The sequence below is a fragment of the Salmo trutta genome, unplaced genomic scaffold (genome assembly GCF_901001165.1).
Source record: "Salmo trutta unplaced genomic scaffold, fSalTru1.1, whole genome shotgun sequence".
NCBI lineage: Eukaryota > Metazoa > Chordata > Actinopteri > Salmoniformes > Salmonidae > Salmo > Salmo trutta.
Genome location: NW_021823445.1, coordinates 1,065,094 through 1,085,678, shown reverse-complemented (window position 1 = coordinate 1,085,678; position 20,585 = coordinate 1,065,094). Strand labels below are relative to the sequence as shown.

The window sequence follows — 20,585 nt, the reverse complement described above, 5'->3', positions numbered from 1 at the left end:
GCAAGTCAAAAGTCAAAATTCAGTGAACCATTGCCAAATGCCATAAGAAATGTCCAAATGCAATATGAAAGTATTGCCAACTGCCAACTGCCAACTGCCCGTTATGCCAAACCTATGCTCACCAAGTTTCGTCTTTGAAGTCTTTTCTGTTTAGGACAAAAGGCCACGTCGTGATTGGTGATGTTTTGTACATTTGCAATAAGATTACATTCGCCATCTGGTGGTATTTTCCGGGACAGCGGAAAAATGAAAATTTTATAAAACGGAAACCGAATGTCCGAGAGACTTCGTTCGATGACTTCCTGGAAGATCTGGCCCCGGTGCATGGCCCGCCGCCGCCGCAAATTTTACAAACATTCGCGGACGTCTAGTAAAGGACCGTACATTTGCAATATGGAGTTTGTCATCGATCATACAGCAAATGCCAAAATGTTCCCTTCATGTTTGCAAGTAGAAAGGAAGGCTGTTAATGTCAGCTAGTTTAAAAGATGGGCGTTAATATTAGCTAGTTTAAAGGAAGGCTGTTAATATCAGCCAGTTGAAAGGAAGGCTGTTAATATCAGCCAGTTGAAAGGAAGGCTGTTAATATCAGCTAGTTGAAAGGAAGGCTGTTAATATCAGCCAGTTGAAAGGAAGGCTGTTAATATCAGCCAGTTGAATGGAAGGCTGTTAATATCAGCCAGTTGAAAGGAATGCTGTTAATATCAGCCAGTTTAAAGAAAGGCTGTTAATATCAGCCAGTTGAAAGGAAGGCTGTTAATGTCAGCGATATTAAATATTTTGTCAGATATGATATAGCACAGACATAACTTTTTCAGACTCTGACAGGAGAGGAAATCAAACCGTATATCATTCAACGCTTTCTCAACAATATAAACTCTAAACACTCTTTACACCCTTTATTCATGGTTTCAAGCTAAGGCGTGTGTGTGTTTGAAGCTGTGGTAAAGTAATTACACAGAGTTACTGGCTCTGTGTGGAGTAAGGGAAGTGTGAACACAGCACTAGGTAGATATAGTGTGATCACAGCACTAGGTTGATATAGTGTAATCACAGCACTAGGTAGATGTATTGTGTGTTTACTGACTATCTATTTCCAGAGACAACTTTAAGGACATCCAGCTGGACATTAGGACATCCAGCTAGACATTAGGACATCCAGCTAGACATTAGGACATCCAGCTAGACATTAGGACATCCAGCTGGACATTAGGACCTCCAGCTAGACATTAAGACATCCAGCTAGACATTAGGACATCCAGCTAGACATTAGGACATCCAGGTGGACATTAGGACATCCAGCTAGATATTAGGACATCCAGCTGGACATTAGGACATCCAGCTAGACATTAGGACATCCAGCTGGACATTAGGACATCCGGCTGGACATTAGGACATCCGGGTGGACATTAGGACATCCAGCTGGACATTAGGACATCCAGCTAGACATTAGGACATCCAGCTAGACATTAGGACATCCAGCTAGACATTAGGACATCCAGCTAGACATTAGGACAATCCAGCTAGACATTAGACCATCCAGCTAGACATTAGGACTTTCCAGGCCGTGTTCTCAGAGCATGCGCATACCATCTGGCATCTTCGTGGTCATTTTCAACCTCTCCTTGTCCCAGTCTGTAATCCCCACATGTCTCAAGCTGACCACCATCATTCCTGTTCCCAAGAACTCTAAGGCGTCATGCCAGAATGACTACCGCCCTGTAGCGCTCACATCTGTAATCATGAAGTGCTTTAAGAGGCTGGTTATGGAACACATCAACTCCATCATCCCAGACGCCTTTAATTTGCATACCTCCCCAACAGATCTACAGATGGTGCAATCTCAATTGCACTCCACACTGCCCTCTCACACCTGGCCAAAGGGAATACTGTTCATAGACTACAAATCAGCGTTTAACACCATAGTCCCCTCCAAGCTCATCACTAAACTCAGGACGTTGGGAATGAAAACCTTCCTCTGCAACTGGATCCTGGACTATCTGACTGGCCGAAAGCCTACAGGGAGGAGATCAGAGACCTGGCAGTGTGGTGCCAGGACAACAACCTCTACCTCAACGTCAGTAAGACCAATGAGCTGATCGTGGACTACAGGAAACAGGAAGGGAATGCACAAAGACTTCAGCTGCCCGATACATTCACTGTTCTCCATGCTCCCGTCTGTCAGGTGGTACCGGTGCATCAAGACTCAGACCAACAGACTCCTAAACAACTTCTATCCAATTGCCATACAACTGTAATAACTACTGCTCTCCCTCTCCCACAGACTATCCACACCGTCCTGTATATACAACCACTCCAGGACCCCTGGACATTGAATAAGGTACTGACCTGTATATACAACCACTCCAGGACCCCTGGACATTGAATAAGGTACTGACCTGTATAACCAACCACTCCAGGACCCCTGGACATTGAATAAGGTACTGACCTGTATATACAACCACTCCAGGACCCCTGGACATTGAATAAGGTACTGACCTGTATAACCAACCACTCCAGGACCCCTGGACATTGAATAAGGTACTGACCTGTATATACAACCACTCCAGGACCCCTGGACATTGAATAAGGTACTGACCTGTATATACAACCACTCCAGGACCCCTGGACATTGAATAAGGTACTGACCTGTCTATACAACCACTCCAGGACCCCTGGACATTGAATAAGGTACTGACCTGTCTATACAACCACTCCAGGACCCCTGGACATTGAATAAGGTACTGACCTGTCTATACAACCACTCCAGGACCCCTGGACATTGAATAAGGTACTGACCTGTATATACAACCACTCCAGGACCCCTGGACATTGAATAAGGTACTGACTTGTCTATACAACCACTCCAGGACCCCTGGACATTGAATAAGGTACTGACCTGTCTATACAACCACTCCAGGACCCCTGGACATTGAATAAGGTACTGACCTGTATATACAACCACTCCAGTAACCCTTTGTATACTTGTATTCTCGTGTTTCTTTAACTCTCATCATAGCTCTGTGTTTTTTATTTTATTATATATTATATTACTATCTATGTTATTAATAGCTTTATTATATATATATATATATATTTCTATATTACTTTTATCAATATTATTATTATTGAAATTCTTCATTTTTTAATATTGTCATAATTGTTGAAGCCGTGTTGAATGGACCAAACTGCAGGCGGAATGTGGATGCTCATCTTGTTATTTATTTTTAAATAAAGAGAACACCAAAATAACAAACCGAAAAATGCACGAACAACAAAACAGTCTTGTCAGGCTCACACAGGCAAAACAAGAAACACAGAACTCACGACAGGCTAACAGGCTTACTAGAAACAAAAGGACTAGCAGTGTTAGCACAACCACCCACAAACCCAAGTGACAAACATACTCCTAAATATATGACTCCCAATCAGGAACAACGATCCCCAGCTGTTCCTGATCAGGAGTCACAAGACTAACACAGAAACAGACATACTAGACAACACATACAGACTTCTGCCACGTCCTGACCAAAATACTACACCCCCTACTCCCTCTGCTGGTCAGGACGTGACAAATATTATTATTATCAATTGTATTATTACTATTATTATTATTAGTAGTATCTGTATTATCAATTTTATTATTATTATTATTATTATTATTATTATTATCTATATTATTACCTATATTATTATTATTATCTATATTATTATTATTATCTATATTATTAGTATTATCTATATTACAAGTATATTCATCTGTATTATTATTATTACTACCTATATTATTATTATTATTATTATTATCTATATTATTAGTATTATTATCTATATTATAATTATTATCTATGTTAACTTGATTATTGTTATATATTATTAGTATTAATACCTATATTAGTGTTATTATTATCTATATTATTATCTATATTATTATTATTATTATTATTATATTAGTACCTATATTATTATTATTATTATTATTATATTATTAGTATTATCTATATTATAATTATTGTTATCTATATTTTTATTATTATCTATATTATTATTATTGTTATCAATATTATTATTATTATCTATATTTTTATTATTATCTATATTATTATTATTATTATTATTATTATTATTATTATTATATTATTAGTAGTATTACCAATATTATTTTTATTGTTGTCTATATTATTAGTATTATCTATATTATTATTATTTTATGTATAATTAGTATTATTACCTAAATTATTACTATTATTATCTATATTATTATTATTATATATATATATATTATTTGTATTATTACCTATATTATTATTTTTATTATCTATATTATTAGTATCTATATTATCTATATTATTATTATTATTATCTATTTTATTATTATTATCTATATTATTATTATTATTATTGTTATTATAATTATTATCTATGTTAACTTGATTATTGTTATATATTATTAGTATTATTACCTATATTAGTGTTATTATTATCTATATTATTATCTATATTATTATTATTATTATATTATTACCTATATTATTATTATTATTATTATATTATTAGTATTATCTATATTATAATTATTGTTATCTATATTTTTATTATTATCTATATTATTATTATTGTTATCAATATTATTATTAATATCTATATTTTTATTATTATCTATATTATTATTATTATTATTATTATTAGTAGTAGTATTACCAATATTATTTTTATTGTTGTCTATATTATTAGTATTATCTATATTATTATTATTTTATATATAATTAGTATTATTACCTAAATTATTACTATTATTATCTATATTATTATTATTATATATATATATATTATTTGTATTATTACCTATATTATTATTTTTATTATCTATATTATTAGTATCTATATTATCTATATTATTATTATTATTATTAGCTATATTATTATTATTATCTATATTATTATTATTATTATTATTATTGTTATTATCTATATTATTGTGATGATTATCTATATTATTAGTATTATTATCTATATTATTAGTATTATTATCTATATTATTATTATTATCTATATTATTATTATTATTATTATTATCTATATTATATTTATTGTTATTATCTATATTATTGTGATTATTATCTACATTATTTGTATTATTGTTTTCACTGGACCATTGGAGCTCTCAATGTAAGAATTTCACTGTACTGTTGTACACCTGTTGTATCGAGTGCTGTGGCGAATAACCTGTGAAATGTAATAAGCAATGATACAGTACTATCCCCCTTCCTACTAGGGACGCTTCCTGTTACCTTTATATCCCCCTTCCTGCTAGGGACCCTGTTACCTTTCTATGCCCCTTCCTACTAGGGACCCTGTTACCTTTATATCCCCCTTCCTGCTAGGGACCCTGTTACCTTTCTATCCCCCTTCCTGCTAGGGACGCTTCCCTGTTACCTTTATATTCCCCTTCCTGCTAGGGACCCTGTTACCTTTCTATCCCCCTTCCTACTAGGGACCCTGTTACCTTTATATTCCCCTTCCTACTAGGGACGCTTCCCTGTTACCTTTATATTCCCCTTCCTACTAGACGCTTCCCTGTTACCTTTATATTCCCCTTCCTGCTAGGGACCCTGTTACCTTTATATTCCCCTTCCTGCTAGGGACCCTGTTACCTTTATATTCCCCTTCCTGCTAGGGACCCTGTTACCTTTATATCCCCCTTCCTACTAGGGACCCTGTTACCTTTATATTCCCCTTCCTACTAGGGACGCTTCCCTGTTACCTTTATATTCCCCTTCCTACTAGGGACCCTGTTACCTTTATATTCCCCTTCCTACTAGGGACCCTGTTACCTTTATATTCCCCTTCCTGCTAGGGACCCTGTTACCTTTATATTCCCCTTCCTACTAGGGACCCTGTTACCTTTATATTCCCCTTCCTGCTAGGGACCCTGTTACCTTTATATCCCCCTTCCTACTAGGGACCCTGTTACCTTTATATTCCCCTTCCTACTAGGGACGCTTCCCTGTTACCTTTATATTCCCCTTCCTACTAGGGACCCTGTTACCTTTATATTCCCCTTCCTACTAGGGACCCTGTTACCTTTATATTCCCCTTCCTGCTAGGGACCCTGTTACCTTTATATTCCCCTTCCTACTAGGGACCCTGTTACCTTTATATTCCCCTTCCTGCTAGGGACCCTGTTACCTTTATATCCCCCTTCCTACTAGGGACCCTGTTACCTTTATATTCCCCTTCCTACTAGGGACGCTTCCCTGTTACCTTTATATTCCCCTTCCTACTAGGGACCCTGTTACCTTTCTATGCCCCTTCCTACTAGGGACCCTGTTACCTTTATATTCCCCTTCCTACTAGGGACCCTGTTACCTTTATATTCCCCTTCCTACTAGGGACCCTGTTACCTTTATATTCCCCTTCCTGCTAGGGACGCTTCCCTGTTACCTTTATATTCCCCTTCCTACTAGACGCTTCCCTGTTACCTTTATATTCCCCTTCCTACTAGGGACCCTGTTACCTTTCTATCCCCCTTCCTACTAGACGCTTCCCTGTTACCTTTCTATGCCCCTTCCTGCTAGGGACCCTGTTACCTTTCTATGCCCCTTCCTACTAGGGACCCTGTTACCTTTCTATTCCCCTTCCTGCTAGGGACCCTGTTACCTTTATGATCCACTACCTCTGACCGGAGAGACATGAGCATCACACAGCCTATGGGCCCTGGTTAAAAGTAGTGCACTAGACACTGTCAGCACTGTCAACACACAGAGACACACACACTGGCCTGTCACACACACACACACACACACACACCCTATGAGCCCTGGTTAAAAGTAATGCACAATACACTGTCAGCACTGTCACACACAAAGACACACACACTGGCCTGTCACACACACACACTGGCCTGTCACACACACACACACACACATCTCTGATTTCTCCTCTCAGCACTGTCACACACACACTGGCCTATCCTGTCACCATAGCCACGATGTTTGGGTGGGGGAGTTGGCAGATGTTGTTTTTACAGACGGCTATATTAGTCTATATACCAGTCTATATAGCAGTCTATATATTAGTCTATATACCAGTCTATATACCAGTCTATATACCAGTCTATATATTAGTCTATATACCAGTCTATATACCAGTCTATATACCAGTCTATATATTAGTCTATATATTAGTCTATATATTAGTCTATATACCAGTCTATATATTAGTCTATATACCAGTCTATATACCAGTCTATATACCAGTCTATTTACCAGTCTATATACCAGTCTATATATTAGTCTATTTACCAGTCTATTTACCAGTCTATTTACCAGTCTATTTACCAGTCTATATACCAGTCTATATATTAGTCTATTTACCAGTCTATTTACCAGTCTATTTACCAGTCTATTTACCAGTCTATATATTAGTCTATATACCAGTCTATATACCAGTCTATATATTAGTCTATATACCAGTCTATTTACCAGTCTATATACCAGTCTATATACCAGTCTATATACCAGTCTATTTACCAGTCTATATACCAGTCTATATACCAGTCTATATACCAGTCTATATACCAGTCTATATATTAGTCTGTATACCAGTCTATATACCAGTCTATATACCAGTCTACATATTAGTCTATATACCAGTCTATATATTAGTCTATATACCAGTCTATTTACCAGTCTATATACCAGTCTATATACCAGTCTATATATTAGTCGATATACCAGTCTATTTACCAGTCTATATATTAGTCTATATACCAGTCTATATACCAGTCTATTTACCAGTCTATTTACCAGTCTATTTACCAGTCTATATATTAGTCTATATACCAGTCTATATACCAGTCTATATATTAGTCTATATACCAGTCTATTTACCAGTCTATATACCAGTCTATATACCAGTCTATATATTAGTCTATATACCAGTCTATTTACCAGTCTATATACCAGTCTATATACCAGTCTATATACCAGTCTATATACCAGTCTATATATTAGTCTGTATGCCAGTCTATATACCAGTCTATATACCAGTCTACATATTAGTCTATATACCAGTCTATATATTAGTCTATATACCAGTCTATTTACCAGTCTATATACCAGTCTATATACCAGTCTATATATTAGTCTATATACCAGTCTATTTACCAGTCTATATACCAGTCTATATATTAGTCTATATACCAGTCTATTTACCAGTCTATTTACCAGTCTATTTACCAGTCTATATATTAGTCTATATACCAGTCTATATACCAGTCTATATATTAGTCTATATACCAGTCTATATACCAGTCTATATACCAGTCTATATATTAGTCTATATATTAGTCTATATATTAGTCTATATACCAGTCTATATATTAGTCTATATACCAGTCTATATACCAGTCTATATACCAGTCTATTTACCAGTCTATATACCAGTCTATATATTAGTCTATTTACCAGTCTATTTACCAGTCTATTTACCAGTCTATTTACCAGTCTATATACCAGTCTATATATTAGTCTATTTACCAGTCTATTTACCAGTCTATTTACCAGTCTATTTACCAGTCTATATATTAGTCTATATACCAGTCTATATACCAGTCTATATATTAGTCTATATACCAGTCTATTTACCAGTCTATATACCAGTCTATATACCAGTCTATATATTAGTCTATATACCAGTCTATTTACCAGTCTATATACCAGTCTATATACCAGTCTATATACCAGTCTATATACCAGTCTATATATTAGTCTGTATACCAGTCTATATACCAGTCTATATACCAGTCTACATATTAGTCTATATACCAGTCTATATATTAGTCTATATACCAGTCTATTTACCAGTCTATATACCAGTCTATATACCAGTCTATATATTAGTCGATATACCAGTCTATTTACCAGTCTATATATTAGTCTATATACCAGTCTATATACCAGTCTATTTACCAGTCTATTTACCAGTCTATTTACCAGTCTATTTACCAGTCTATATATTAGTCTATATACCAGTCTATATACCAGTCTATATATTAGTCTATATACCAGTCTATTTACCAGTCTATATACCAGTCTATATACCAGTCTATATATTAGTCTATATACCAGTCTATTTACCAGTCTATATACCAGTCTATATACCAGTCTATATACCAGTCTATATACCAGTCTATATATTAGTCTGTATGCCAGTCTATATACCAGTCTATATACCAGTCTACATATTAGTCTATATACCAGTCTATATATTAGTCTATATACCAGTCTATTTACCAGTCTATATACCAGTCTATATACCAGTCTATATATTAGTCTATATACCAGTCTATTTACCAGTCTATATACCAGTCTATTTACCAGTCTATATACCAGTCTATATATTAGTCTATATACCAGTCTATTTACCAGTCTATTTACCAGTCTATTTACCAGTCTATTTACCAGTCTATATATTAGTCTATATACCAGTCTATATACCAGTCTATATATTAGTCTATTTACCAGTCTATTTACCAGTCTATATATCATTCTATATACCAATCTATATACCAGTTTATATATTGTAAGTAAAGGCCCAGTGCACTACTTTAGTTAAAAAAAAGCCAGGTCAACCGTGATACAAGTCAGTATCCGACATCCATTCATGTCTGAGGATTTCAGGAGATATGGAAACAGGCCACTAGGGGCAGCGCTGTTACCTTCATGTAGGTTGAGGTTTTACTAGGGCGAGAGAATGTGGTCAAGGAAGAGGGTGACGTAAAGAACTAAAAATAGACAGAGATGGGAGAAGAGGGAGGAAGAGAGAGAGGGATATGATCATTATCAGAACTCACTTCCGATACGAAGGTTGATTTGGTCCCGTCGTTCTCCGTTGGGGTTCTGGAAGCAGGTGTAGAGTCCGTTGTTAGAGAGGTCCACCTCCATCAGTATGAGTCTAGACCCCTCCTCCCGGTGGCGTGCCTTCACGTCCGTCCCGTTTACCTTCCACGTCACGCTAGCCTCGCTGTCCAGAGAGCCACACTGCATGGTCACGTCTCCTCCCATACGCTCATACTGAATACTGGCTCCTAGAGAGGAGAGAGGAGCAGGGTACTGTTACTACGCAGTTACTACGCAGTTACTACGCAGTTACTACGCATTTACTACGCATTTACTACGCAGTTACTACGCAGTTACTACGCTGTTACTACACTGTTACTACGCTGTTACTACGCTGTTACTACAACACACTGCACGGTCACGTCACCACCCATACTGAACATGGGACTGATAATGTCAACATAAGACGCAATACACCCCCTGAAGCGCCACAACACAGTAAACAACTAAAACATCACCAACATGTGTATTACTGTGTCTCTGTGTATTACTGTATCTCTGTGTATTACCGTGTATTACCGTGTATTACTGTGTATCTGTGTATTACCGTGTATTACTGTGTCTCTGTGTATTACTGTGTATTACTGTGTCTCGGTGTATTACTGTGTATTACTGTGTCTCTGTGTATTACTGTATCTCTGTGTATTACCGTGTATTACCGTGTATTACTGTGTATTACTGTGTATCTGTGTATTACCGTGTATTACTGTGTCTCTGTGTATTACTGTGTATTACTGTGTATTACTGTGTCTCGGTGTATTACTGTGTATTACTGTGTCTCGGTGTATTCCTATGTATTTGGTGTTTGGTATTATATTCAGATCCCCATTAGCTCATTAGCATCAGCTGCTCTTCCTGGGGTCCACACAAAAAACATGCAACATGACATAATACAGAACATTAATAGACAAGAACAGCTAAAGGACAGAACTACATAAAAATACAAATACAAAAAGCACATATACAGTAGCCTACATATCAATAAACACACAATCTATCTATGTCAAATAGGATAGAGGCGTTGTGCTGTGAGGCGTTGCTTTATAAGGTCTTTGAAACCAGGTTTGCTGTTCATTTGAGCAATATGAGATGGAATGGAGTTTCACGCAGTAATGGCTCTATTTAATACTGCACGCTTTATTGAATTTGTTCTGAATGTGGGGTAAATGTCTGTGTCAGAGATGTATGTGTAATGAACAAGATGGGAGACAGAGAGATGGTTTCAGTCTAACCAGACATCTAGGTACCCTCTTCTGTAATGAACAAGATGGGAGACAGATAGATGGTTTCAAGCGCAGGTGTTTATTGTAAAGGACCACAGGAGGAGGCAGGTAGCTGAGTCCAGGGACAGGCAGAAGGTCATACACAGGGGGAGGCAGGTAGCTGGGTCCAGGGGCAGGTAGCTGGGTCCAGGAGCAGGTAGCTGGGTCCAGGGGCAGGTAGAAGGTCATACACAGGAGGAGGCAGGTAGCTGGGTCCAGGGGCAGGCAGAAGGTCATACACAGGAGGCAGGTAGCTGGGTCCAGGGGCAGGCAGAAGGTCATACACAGGAGGAGGCAGGTAGCTGGGTCCAGGGGCAGGCAGAAGGTCATACACAGGAGGAGGCAGGTAGCTGGGTCCAGGGGCAGGCAGAAGGTCATACACAGGAGGAGGCAGGTAGCTGGGTCCAGGGACAGGCAGAAGGTCATACACAGGAGGAGGCAGGTAGCTGGGTCCAGGGGCAGGCAGAAGGTCATACACAGGAGGAAGCAGGTAGCTGGGTCCAGGGGCAGGCAGAAGGACATACACAAGGGGGAGGAAGGTAGCTGGGTCCAGGATCAGGCAGAAAGTCATACACTGGGGGTCCAAAAGGGCAACAGTACAGGCAGGGAAAAGGCTAGTAACGTCGTCTGGGAGATCAGGCAATAGGTTCATAACAGGAAATACGATAGGCTAAAGTACAGGCAGGGAATAGGCAAATGGTGTAATTTTTTTATTTGTATTATTATTTTATTTATTAATTTCACCTTTATTTAGCCAGGTAGGCTAGTTGAGAACATGTTCTCATTTGCAACTGCGACCTGGCCAAGATAAAGCAAAGCAGTTCGACACATACAACAACACAGATTTACACATGGAATAAACAAACATACAGTCAATAATATAGTAGAAAAAGTATATTTACAGTATGTGCAAATGAGGTAGGAAGAGGGAGGTAAGGCAATAAATAGGCCATGCTGGCGAAATCATTACAATATAGCAATTAAACACATGAATGGTAGGATGTACAGAAGATGAATGTGCAAGTAGAGATACTGGGGTGCAAAGGAGAAAGATAAATAAATAAATACAGTATGGGGATGAGGTAGATTGGATGGGCTATTTACAGATGGGCTATGTACAGGTGCAGTGATCTGTGAGCTGCTCTCACAGCTGGAGCTTAAAGCTAGTGAGGGAGATATATGTCTCCAGCTTCAGAGATTTTTGCAGTTCGTTCCAATCATTGGCAGCAAACAACTAGAAGGAAAGGCGACCAAAGGAGGAATTGGCTTTGGGGGTGACCAGTGAGATATACGTGCTACGGGTGGGTGCTGCTATGGTGACCAGTGAGCTGAGATAAGGCAGGGCTTTACCTAGCAGAGACTGGTAGATGACCTGGAGCCAATGGGTTTGGCGATGAGTATTAAGCGAGAGCCAGCCAACGAGAGCATACAGGTTGCAGTGGTGGGTAGTATATGGGGCTTTGGTGACAAAACGGATGGCACTGCGATAGACTACATCCAGTTTGCTGAGTAGAGTGTTGGTGGCTATTTTGTAAATGACATCGCCAAAGTCGAGGATCGGTAGGATGGTCAGTTTTACGAGGGTGTTTGGCAACATGAGTGAAGGATGCTTTGTTGCGAAATAGGAAGCCGATTCTAGATATATTTTTGGATTGGAGATGCTTAATGTGAGTCTGGAAGGAGAGTTTACAGTCTAACCAGACACCTAGGTATTTGTAGTTGTCCACATATTCTAAGTCAGAACCGTCCAGTGTAGTGATGCTGGACGGGCGGGCGGGTGCGAGCAGCGAACGGTTGAAAAGCATGCATTTAGTTTTACTAGCGTTTAAGAGCAGTTGGAGGCCACGGAAGGAATGTTGTATGTCATTGAAGCTCGTCTGGAGGTTAGTTAACACAGTGTCCAAAGAAGGGCCAGAAGTATATAGAATGGTGTCATCTGCGTAGAGGTGGATCAGAGAATCACCAGCAGCAAGAGTGACATCATTGATGTATAGAGAGAAGAGAGTCGGCCCAAGAATTGAACCCTGTGGCACCCCCATAGAGACTGCCAGAGGTCCGGACAACAGGCCCTCCGATTTGACACACTGAACTCTATCTGAGAGGCAGTCGTTAGCGGGGCAGGCCAAAACTATCACACACGAGGATTCAATTACGGAAAAAACAGATTGAATAGAAGTGTGTCACAAAACAAACAATACCTCACAATGATGGGGTGCAAAGAACTGAACTAACTAGTGTGTGATAATGACATACAAGTGTGTGAACAGGTGATCAGAATTCAGGTGACTGGGATCTGGAGAGTGAGCTGCGTTCAGGGGATCAACATTTTTGAGAGTGTGAGCTGGAAGCAGACGTTACAGTATGTAAGTTGACTATGCAAACAATTTGGGATTTTCAACACATGAATGTTTCTTAAAAAAGAAGAAGCGATGCAGTCAGTCTCTCCTCAACTCTTAAACAAGAGAGACTTGCATGCATAGTATTTATATCAGCCCTCTGATTACAATGAAGCGCAAGACATGCTGCTCTGTTCTGGACCAGCCGCCGCTTATCTAGGTCTTCCTTGCAGCACTCGACCACACGACTGGGCAATAATCAAGAAAAGATGTCTCTGTGTCTCTCTGTATTACTATGTCTCTGTGTCTCTGTGTATTACTGTGTATTACTGTGTATTACTGTGTCTCTATGTTTAAGTATATTACTGTGCCCCTGTGTATTACTTTGTATTACTGTGTCTCCGTGAATTACTGTGTATTACTGTGTCTTTGTGTATTACTGCGTCTTTGTGTATTACTGTGTCTGTGTATTACTGTGTATTACTGTGTCTCTGTGAATTACTGTGTATTAATGCGTATTTGTGTATTACAGTGACAGTATGTTGTTGTTATCATTCTCCTACAGTGACAGTGTGTTGTTGTTATCATTCTCCTACAGTGACAGTATGTTGTTGTTGTCATTCTCCTACAGTGACAGTATGTTGTTATCATTCCCCTACAGTGACAGTATGTTGTTATCATTCTCCTACAGTGACAGTATGTTGTTATCATTCCCCTACAGTGACAGTATGTTGTTGTTGTCATTCTCCTACAGTGACAGTATGTTGTTGTTATCATTCTCCTGCAGTGACAGTGTGTTGTTGTTGTCATTATCCTACAGTGACAGATTGTTGTGTTATCGTTGTTGTTCCAAATTACCGCCACTCTTCATTTGTGAAGGTGAAACAAAATGATTCTATTTCATATTGAGAAACCGAGGAAGGACCAGAAATCAGCCAAGACATTTCTAAGATATCAGCAATTTTTGTAATTAGTCAAAAAAATTGATCATTCACCCCGATGTCGACAGGCCTGATGGATTAAAGATTTACCAGTCCATCTGCTCTATCTGCCCTATGGCCAGTCCATCTGCTCTATGGCCAGTCCATCTGCCCTATGGCCAGTCCATCTGCCCTATGGCCAGTCCATCTGCTCTAACTGCCCTATGGCCAGTCCATCTGCCCTATGGCCAGTCCATCTGCCCTATCTGCCCTATGGCCAGTCCATCTGCTCTATCTGCCCTATGGCCAGTCCATCTGCTCTATCTGCCCTATGGCCAGTCCATCTGCTCTATCTGCCCTATGGCCAGTCCATCTGCTCTATCTGCCCTATGGCCAGTCCATCTGCTCTATCTGCTCTATGGCCAGTCCATCTGCCCTATGGCCAGTCCATCTGCTCTATCTGCCCTATGGCCAGTCCATCTGCCCTATGGCCAGGCCATCTGCTCTATCTGCCCTATGACCAGTCCAGTTCTTTCTGAAACAATAAACTGGTGGAGTGAAAAGAGCATTGGAGCGTTTCCATGCGTGTCCATGGCATTGTGTTCCGTGTTACATGGCATTGTGTTCCGTGTTACATGGTTCAGGGAGTGAAGCACGGAGAGCAGCCGAAGGGACTCACACACACACGCACACACACACACACACACACACGAGTCTTTCTGATCAATAGCGCCAACAACATATCTCATGAATATAACATCCTCTGTCCAATCAGCAGATCCGTGGCCAGCTAGCCAGGGCAGGGTCGGAGCAGTCCCCAATGGCACCCTATTCCCTACATAGGGCGTAGCTTTTCACCAGAGCCACATGACTCTGCGCTGTAAAGGGAATGGGGTGTAATATGGGGAAACAGTAACCTTGGCTGTAGAGGTTGGCGCCAGCATCAGAATCCAAGGGTTTGTATTTCTCAGTAGGCAGTATTCACAGTATTCAAGTCACAGCCATGCTCTTGCTCCAGTCCTGCTGTAGAGCCATGTTATACAAGGCAGTAGCTGTGTGTTTCTGGGGCAGAGTCCGTGTGTGTGTGTGTGTGTGTGTATGTGCCAGAGGAGGCTGGTGGGAGTAGCTATAGGAGTACGGGATCATTGTAATGGCTGGAATGGAATAAATGGAACAGGGTCAATCATGTGGTATCCATGTGTTTGATGTGTTTGATACCCTTCCATTCATTCCATTCCAGTCTTTACAATTATCCTGTTCTCCTATAGCTCCTCCCACCAGCCTCCTCTGGTGTTTGTGGGGCAGAGAAAACAAGGATTCCTGGTGATTTCACATTTGGTGGATTCGATTTGCTGGATCGAATCCCTTAGCTGACAAGGTAAAAATCTGTCGTTCTGCCCCTGAACATGGCAGTTAACCCACTGTTCCCCAGTAGGCTGTCATTTTAAATAAGAATTTGTTCTTAACTGACTTGCCTAGTTAAATAGATATATAGATAGATATATATATATATATATATATATATATTTATATTTGTTTTATTAATGACCCATCCTACATCCAGGTTCTGCTGTTCTCCCCAATGTTAATGGGATAGATAACACCCAAATTAAAACATTACATATTAGTTTCCTTAACCTGTAAGTTGTCTAAGGTATGACATTAACCCATGCTTTGGTTTTGTTTAGCTGGCCACTGTTTCAGATGCTAACTGTTTAGCAAATCCAGTGCACGTCAGTTCATATCCAAATCATTTATAATATACTGCATAGGTTCCCTGGCCTTTGAGCAAGGCACTTAATTAACCCAAATTATTCCTTGGTCGTTCCACCCTTTAACACGCATAAGGAAGAGGATTTCAACACCCTCCATCTCAGGGTGTTCTCAAATCCTTCCTGTTGTTAGAAACAGATTAGATTAGCATTCCCACAACATTATTTTTGTTGAACTATAATTTAATCTCTGACAATTTAAGACTAATGATTGCTCCCAAATTGGCAGTTTTAATTTATAGGATTCATCTAATATTTAATAAATATAGTACCTAGCATCCGATTTGGACAACATCAGTTCTCCATGTCTGTACTAGCAGTATGGAGCTGATGCTCAGAGTATTGTTTGTTCTTCTTATGTAATGTGTTCTCAGTGATTTGGACTATTTTCTGAGAAATTAGTCCTTGATGTTGTTAGGTTCAAATGCTAACTTTTTAGCATTTGGGGCACAAATCCATTGCAAGTCAATGGTACTATCTTTAAAGTAGCCAACCTTTTCCTTGATGACAGCGTTGCACACTCTCGGCATTCTCTCAACAAGCTTCACCTGGAATGCTATTTCAACAGTCTTGAAGGATTTCCCACATATGCTGAGCACTTTTTTCGTGCTTAGCATATGGGAACTCATTCGAGACTGTTGGAAAAACATTTCAGGTGAAGATTGTTGACAAAATGCCAAGAGTGTGCAACGCTGTCATCAAGGAAAATGGTGGCTACTTTGAAGAATCTCAAATATAAAATATATTTTGATTTGTTTAACACTTTTTTGGTTACTACATGATTCCCATATGTGTCATTTCATAGTTTTGATGTTTTCACTATTATTCTACAATGTAGAAAATAGTAAAAAATAATAAAAAAAACCTTGAATGAGTCGTTTGCCCAGACTTTTGACAGGTACTGTACATGTTTTGCTCTAGCATGCCCACAGGCCTCACAAGACTAGTTTGAATGTCCCCCGTTACCAGTCAACATAATTCATGGAAGTATATATGGAGACCGTTTAGAGAAGAAAATAAGGGGTTAAATACATGTAAAAAAAATCAACAACTAATGTCTCCAAATCTTTCGTATATCTCTCAGATATACATAGCATAGACACTTCAGAACAAATGTATATATATATTTTTTTGGTGTTCCATGCAGAGAATCTGTTATTTAATGTGTTTGTATATGCTAATAGCAGTAAGGCCAAAAATACATTTATCACAATTTAATTTTTTTACATATATCTTTTATACTTCAAGGGGTCTTAAAATTCAAAATCAAATAGTCATACCAATGATAATTTAGCTATCTTAAAACAATGCCATATAGCTTAGTAGTACTACTACAAACACATACACACCCCATATAATAATACACACACACACACACACACACACACACAGCGTCGTATAGTTAACACACCACATAGCTGCTACAATACCTAAGTCCTAGTCTCTATGTGCTTGAAACATCCCACAACTGAGTCTTTGTGTAAGATTCTTGTTCTTTTAAAAACACACACCCCTTTAATCTGAAATAGAACTGCTGCCAAATAAATAAGTAGCTCAAATGGATTATAAAATGTGGGTTTATTATCAGATGTCTGTACAGTGCCGCAGTATAGGTCTGTAAGCCAGTATAACACCTTATAGAGATGGGCGAGAAACAAAAGACCATCTCTTCTCCTCCAATCATCTTCAGCATTAATTTACCCTCCATCCCATTTCCTCCTTTTCATACGTTGATTTCCTGTATCTTTATGTCTTTCACTCCCTTTCCATCTCTCTCTTTCTGTCTCTCTCTCTTTTATTATGTCTCTCTCTCTCCCTATCTCTCAGCAGCTGTAGGGAACTAAAGCACAAATAAATTCACTTCCTGCTTCCTGCCTTATCTCTCTAACACGTTATCTTCCCCTCTCCCTCCTTCTCTCCCTCTGTTTCTGCTCCCTCTTCTCCCTCCTCCTTCTCTCTGGCCTGAGCCACTAGAAGGATTCTGCAGAATATCTTCAACCAAGTACATGCACCCCATCAGTGGGGGCAGCATAACCCCCAGTTAAGGTTAACCTCCTTTGCCCTGTCCCCACACCCTGTCCCTTTGCCCTGTCCCCACGCCCTGTCCCTTTGCCCTATCCCCTTGCCCTGTCCCCACGCCCTGTCCCTTTGCCCTGTCTCTCCGCCCTGTCCCTCCGCCCTGTACCTCCGCCCTGTCCCTTTGCCCTGTCCCTATGCCCTGTCCCTCCACCCTGTCCCTCCATCCTGTCCCTCCATCCTGTCCCCATGCCCTGTCCCTCCCAAACAGTCCATAATACAATATCAACCCATGGAGGTCTGGATTTGGAGTCACACTCAAAATTAAAGTGGAAAACCACACTACAGGCTAATCTAACTTTGATGTAATGTCCTTAAAACAAGTCAAAATGAGGCTCAGTAGTGTGTGTGGCCTCCAAGTGCCTGTTTGACCTCCCTACAATGCCTGGGCATGCTCCTGATGAGGTGGCGGATGTTCTCCTGAGGGATCTCCTCCCAGACCTGGACTAAAGCATCCGCCAACTCCTGGACAGTCTGTGGTGCAACGTGGCGTTGGTGGATGGAGCGAGACATGATGTCCCAGATGTGCTCAATTGGATTCAGGTCTGGGGAACGGGCGGGCCAGTCCATAGCATCAATGCCTTCCTCTTGCAGGAACTGCTGACACACTCCAGCCACATGAGGTCTAGCATTGTCTTGCATTAGGAGGAACCCAGGGCCAACCGCACCAGCATATGGTCTCACAAGGGGTCTGAGGATCTCATCTCGGTACCTAATGGCTGTCAGGCTACCTCTGGCGAGCACATGGAGGGCTGTGCGGCCCCCCAAAGAAATGCCACCCCACACCATGACTGACCCACCGCCAAACCGGTCATGCTGGAGGATGTTGCAGGCAGCAGAACGTTCTCCACGGCGTCTCCAGACTGTCACGTCTGTCACATGTGCTCAGTGTGAACCTGCTTTCATCTGTGAAGAACACAGGGCGCCAGTGGCGAATTTGCCAATCTTGGTGTTCTCTGGCAAATGCCAAACGTCTTGCACGGTGTTGTGCTGTAAGCAAAACCCCCACCTGTGGACGTCGGGCCCTCATACCACCCTCATGGAGTCTGTTTCTGACCGTTTGAGCAGACACATGCACATTTGTGGCCTGCTGGAGGTCATTTTGCAGGGCTCTGGCAGTGCTCCTCCTGCTCCTCCTTGCACAAAGGCGGAGGTAGCGGTCCTGCTGCTGGGTTGTTGCCCTCCTACGGCCTCCTCCACGTCTCCTGATGTACTGGCCTGTCTCCTGGTAGCGCCTCCATGCTCTGGACACTACGCTGACAGACACAGCAAACCTTCTTGCCACAGCTCGCATTGATGTGCCATCCTGGATGAGCTGCACTACCTGAGCCACTTGTATGGGTTGTAGACTCCGTCTCATGCTACCACTAGAGTGAAAGCACCGCCAGCATTCAAAAGTGACCAAAACATCAGCCAGGAAGCATAGGAACTGAGAAGTGGTCTATGGTCCCCACCTGCAGAACCACTCCTTTACTGGGGGTGTCTTGCTAATTGCCTATAATTTCCACCTGTTGTCTATTCCATTTGCACAACAGCATGTGAAATTTATTGTCAATCAGTGTTGCTTCCTAAGTGGACAGTTTGATTTCACAGAAGTGTGATTGACTTGGAGTTACATTGTGTTGTTTAAGTGTTCCCTTTATTTTTTTGAGCAGTAATATATATATATATATAAGATTTGATTTAACTTTAAGTGTGGTTTATGTCACCATTCAACTGCATTACACCTTAAAAAAGCTTAAAACTACCACCAATTGGTTGCTATATGCTAGCTATTCTACCAGCTTATACAAACAGGAGTTAGCATTTAGCAGACATTTTTTCTAATCCTGAAAAGGACAACCTCTAAATATTATGCAGCAAAAACTGCCAAATATATCAAAATCCAATTTAAGTAAACATTTTTGGCCTTTCAGAATACATAAATTATGACAGATTTGACAAATATACACTTTGTTAGAACGTATTTTTTTAATGGCCGCCATTGACGGCGTCCTTGGTCTTTCCCACATGCCTTACACTAACTTAACATTGTTCCTAACTTATCATTCTTAACACTAACCTAACATTGTTCCTAGCTAATCATTCCTAAGGTTAAGCTAACATTGTTCCTAAATAATAATGATTCACCCTCTGATTCACTGAGTTGGTTTAGTAATGATTCCCCCTCTGATTCAATAACTTGGTTTAGTAATGATTCCCCCTCTAATTCAATAACTTTGTTTAGTAATGATTCCCACTCTCATTGATTTGGTGTAGTAATGATTCCCCCTCTCACTGAGTTGGTTTAGTATTGATTCCCCATCTCACTGAGTTG

At 40.0% G+C, this 20,585-nt stretch overlaps 1 protein-coding gene across 1 annotated transcript in view; it reads right to left on the bottom strand.

The window, feature by feature from the left end:
- The window catches only part of LOC115191022 (ciliary neurotrophic factor receptor subunit alpha), a 489,986-nt gene that overhangs the window by 229,394 nt on the left and 240,007 nt on the right, over positions 1-20,585 (bottom strand). Inside the window, exon 3 of the mRNA XM_029749023.1 lies at positions 9,857-10,090. Within this exon, the coding sequence (XP_029604883.1) occupies positions 9,857-10,090 (234 nt within the window). The remainder of the gene's footprint in view (positions 1-9,856; positions 10,091-20,585) is intronic.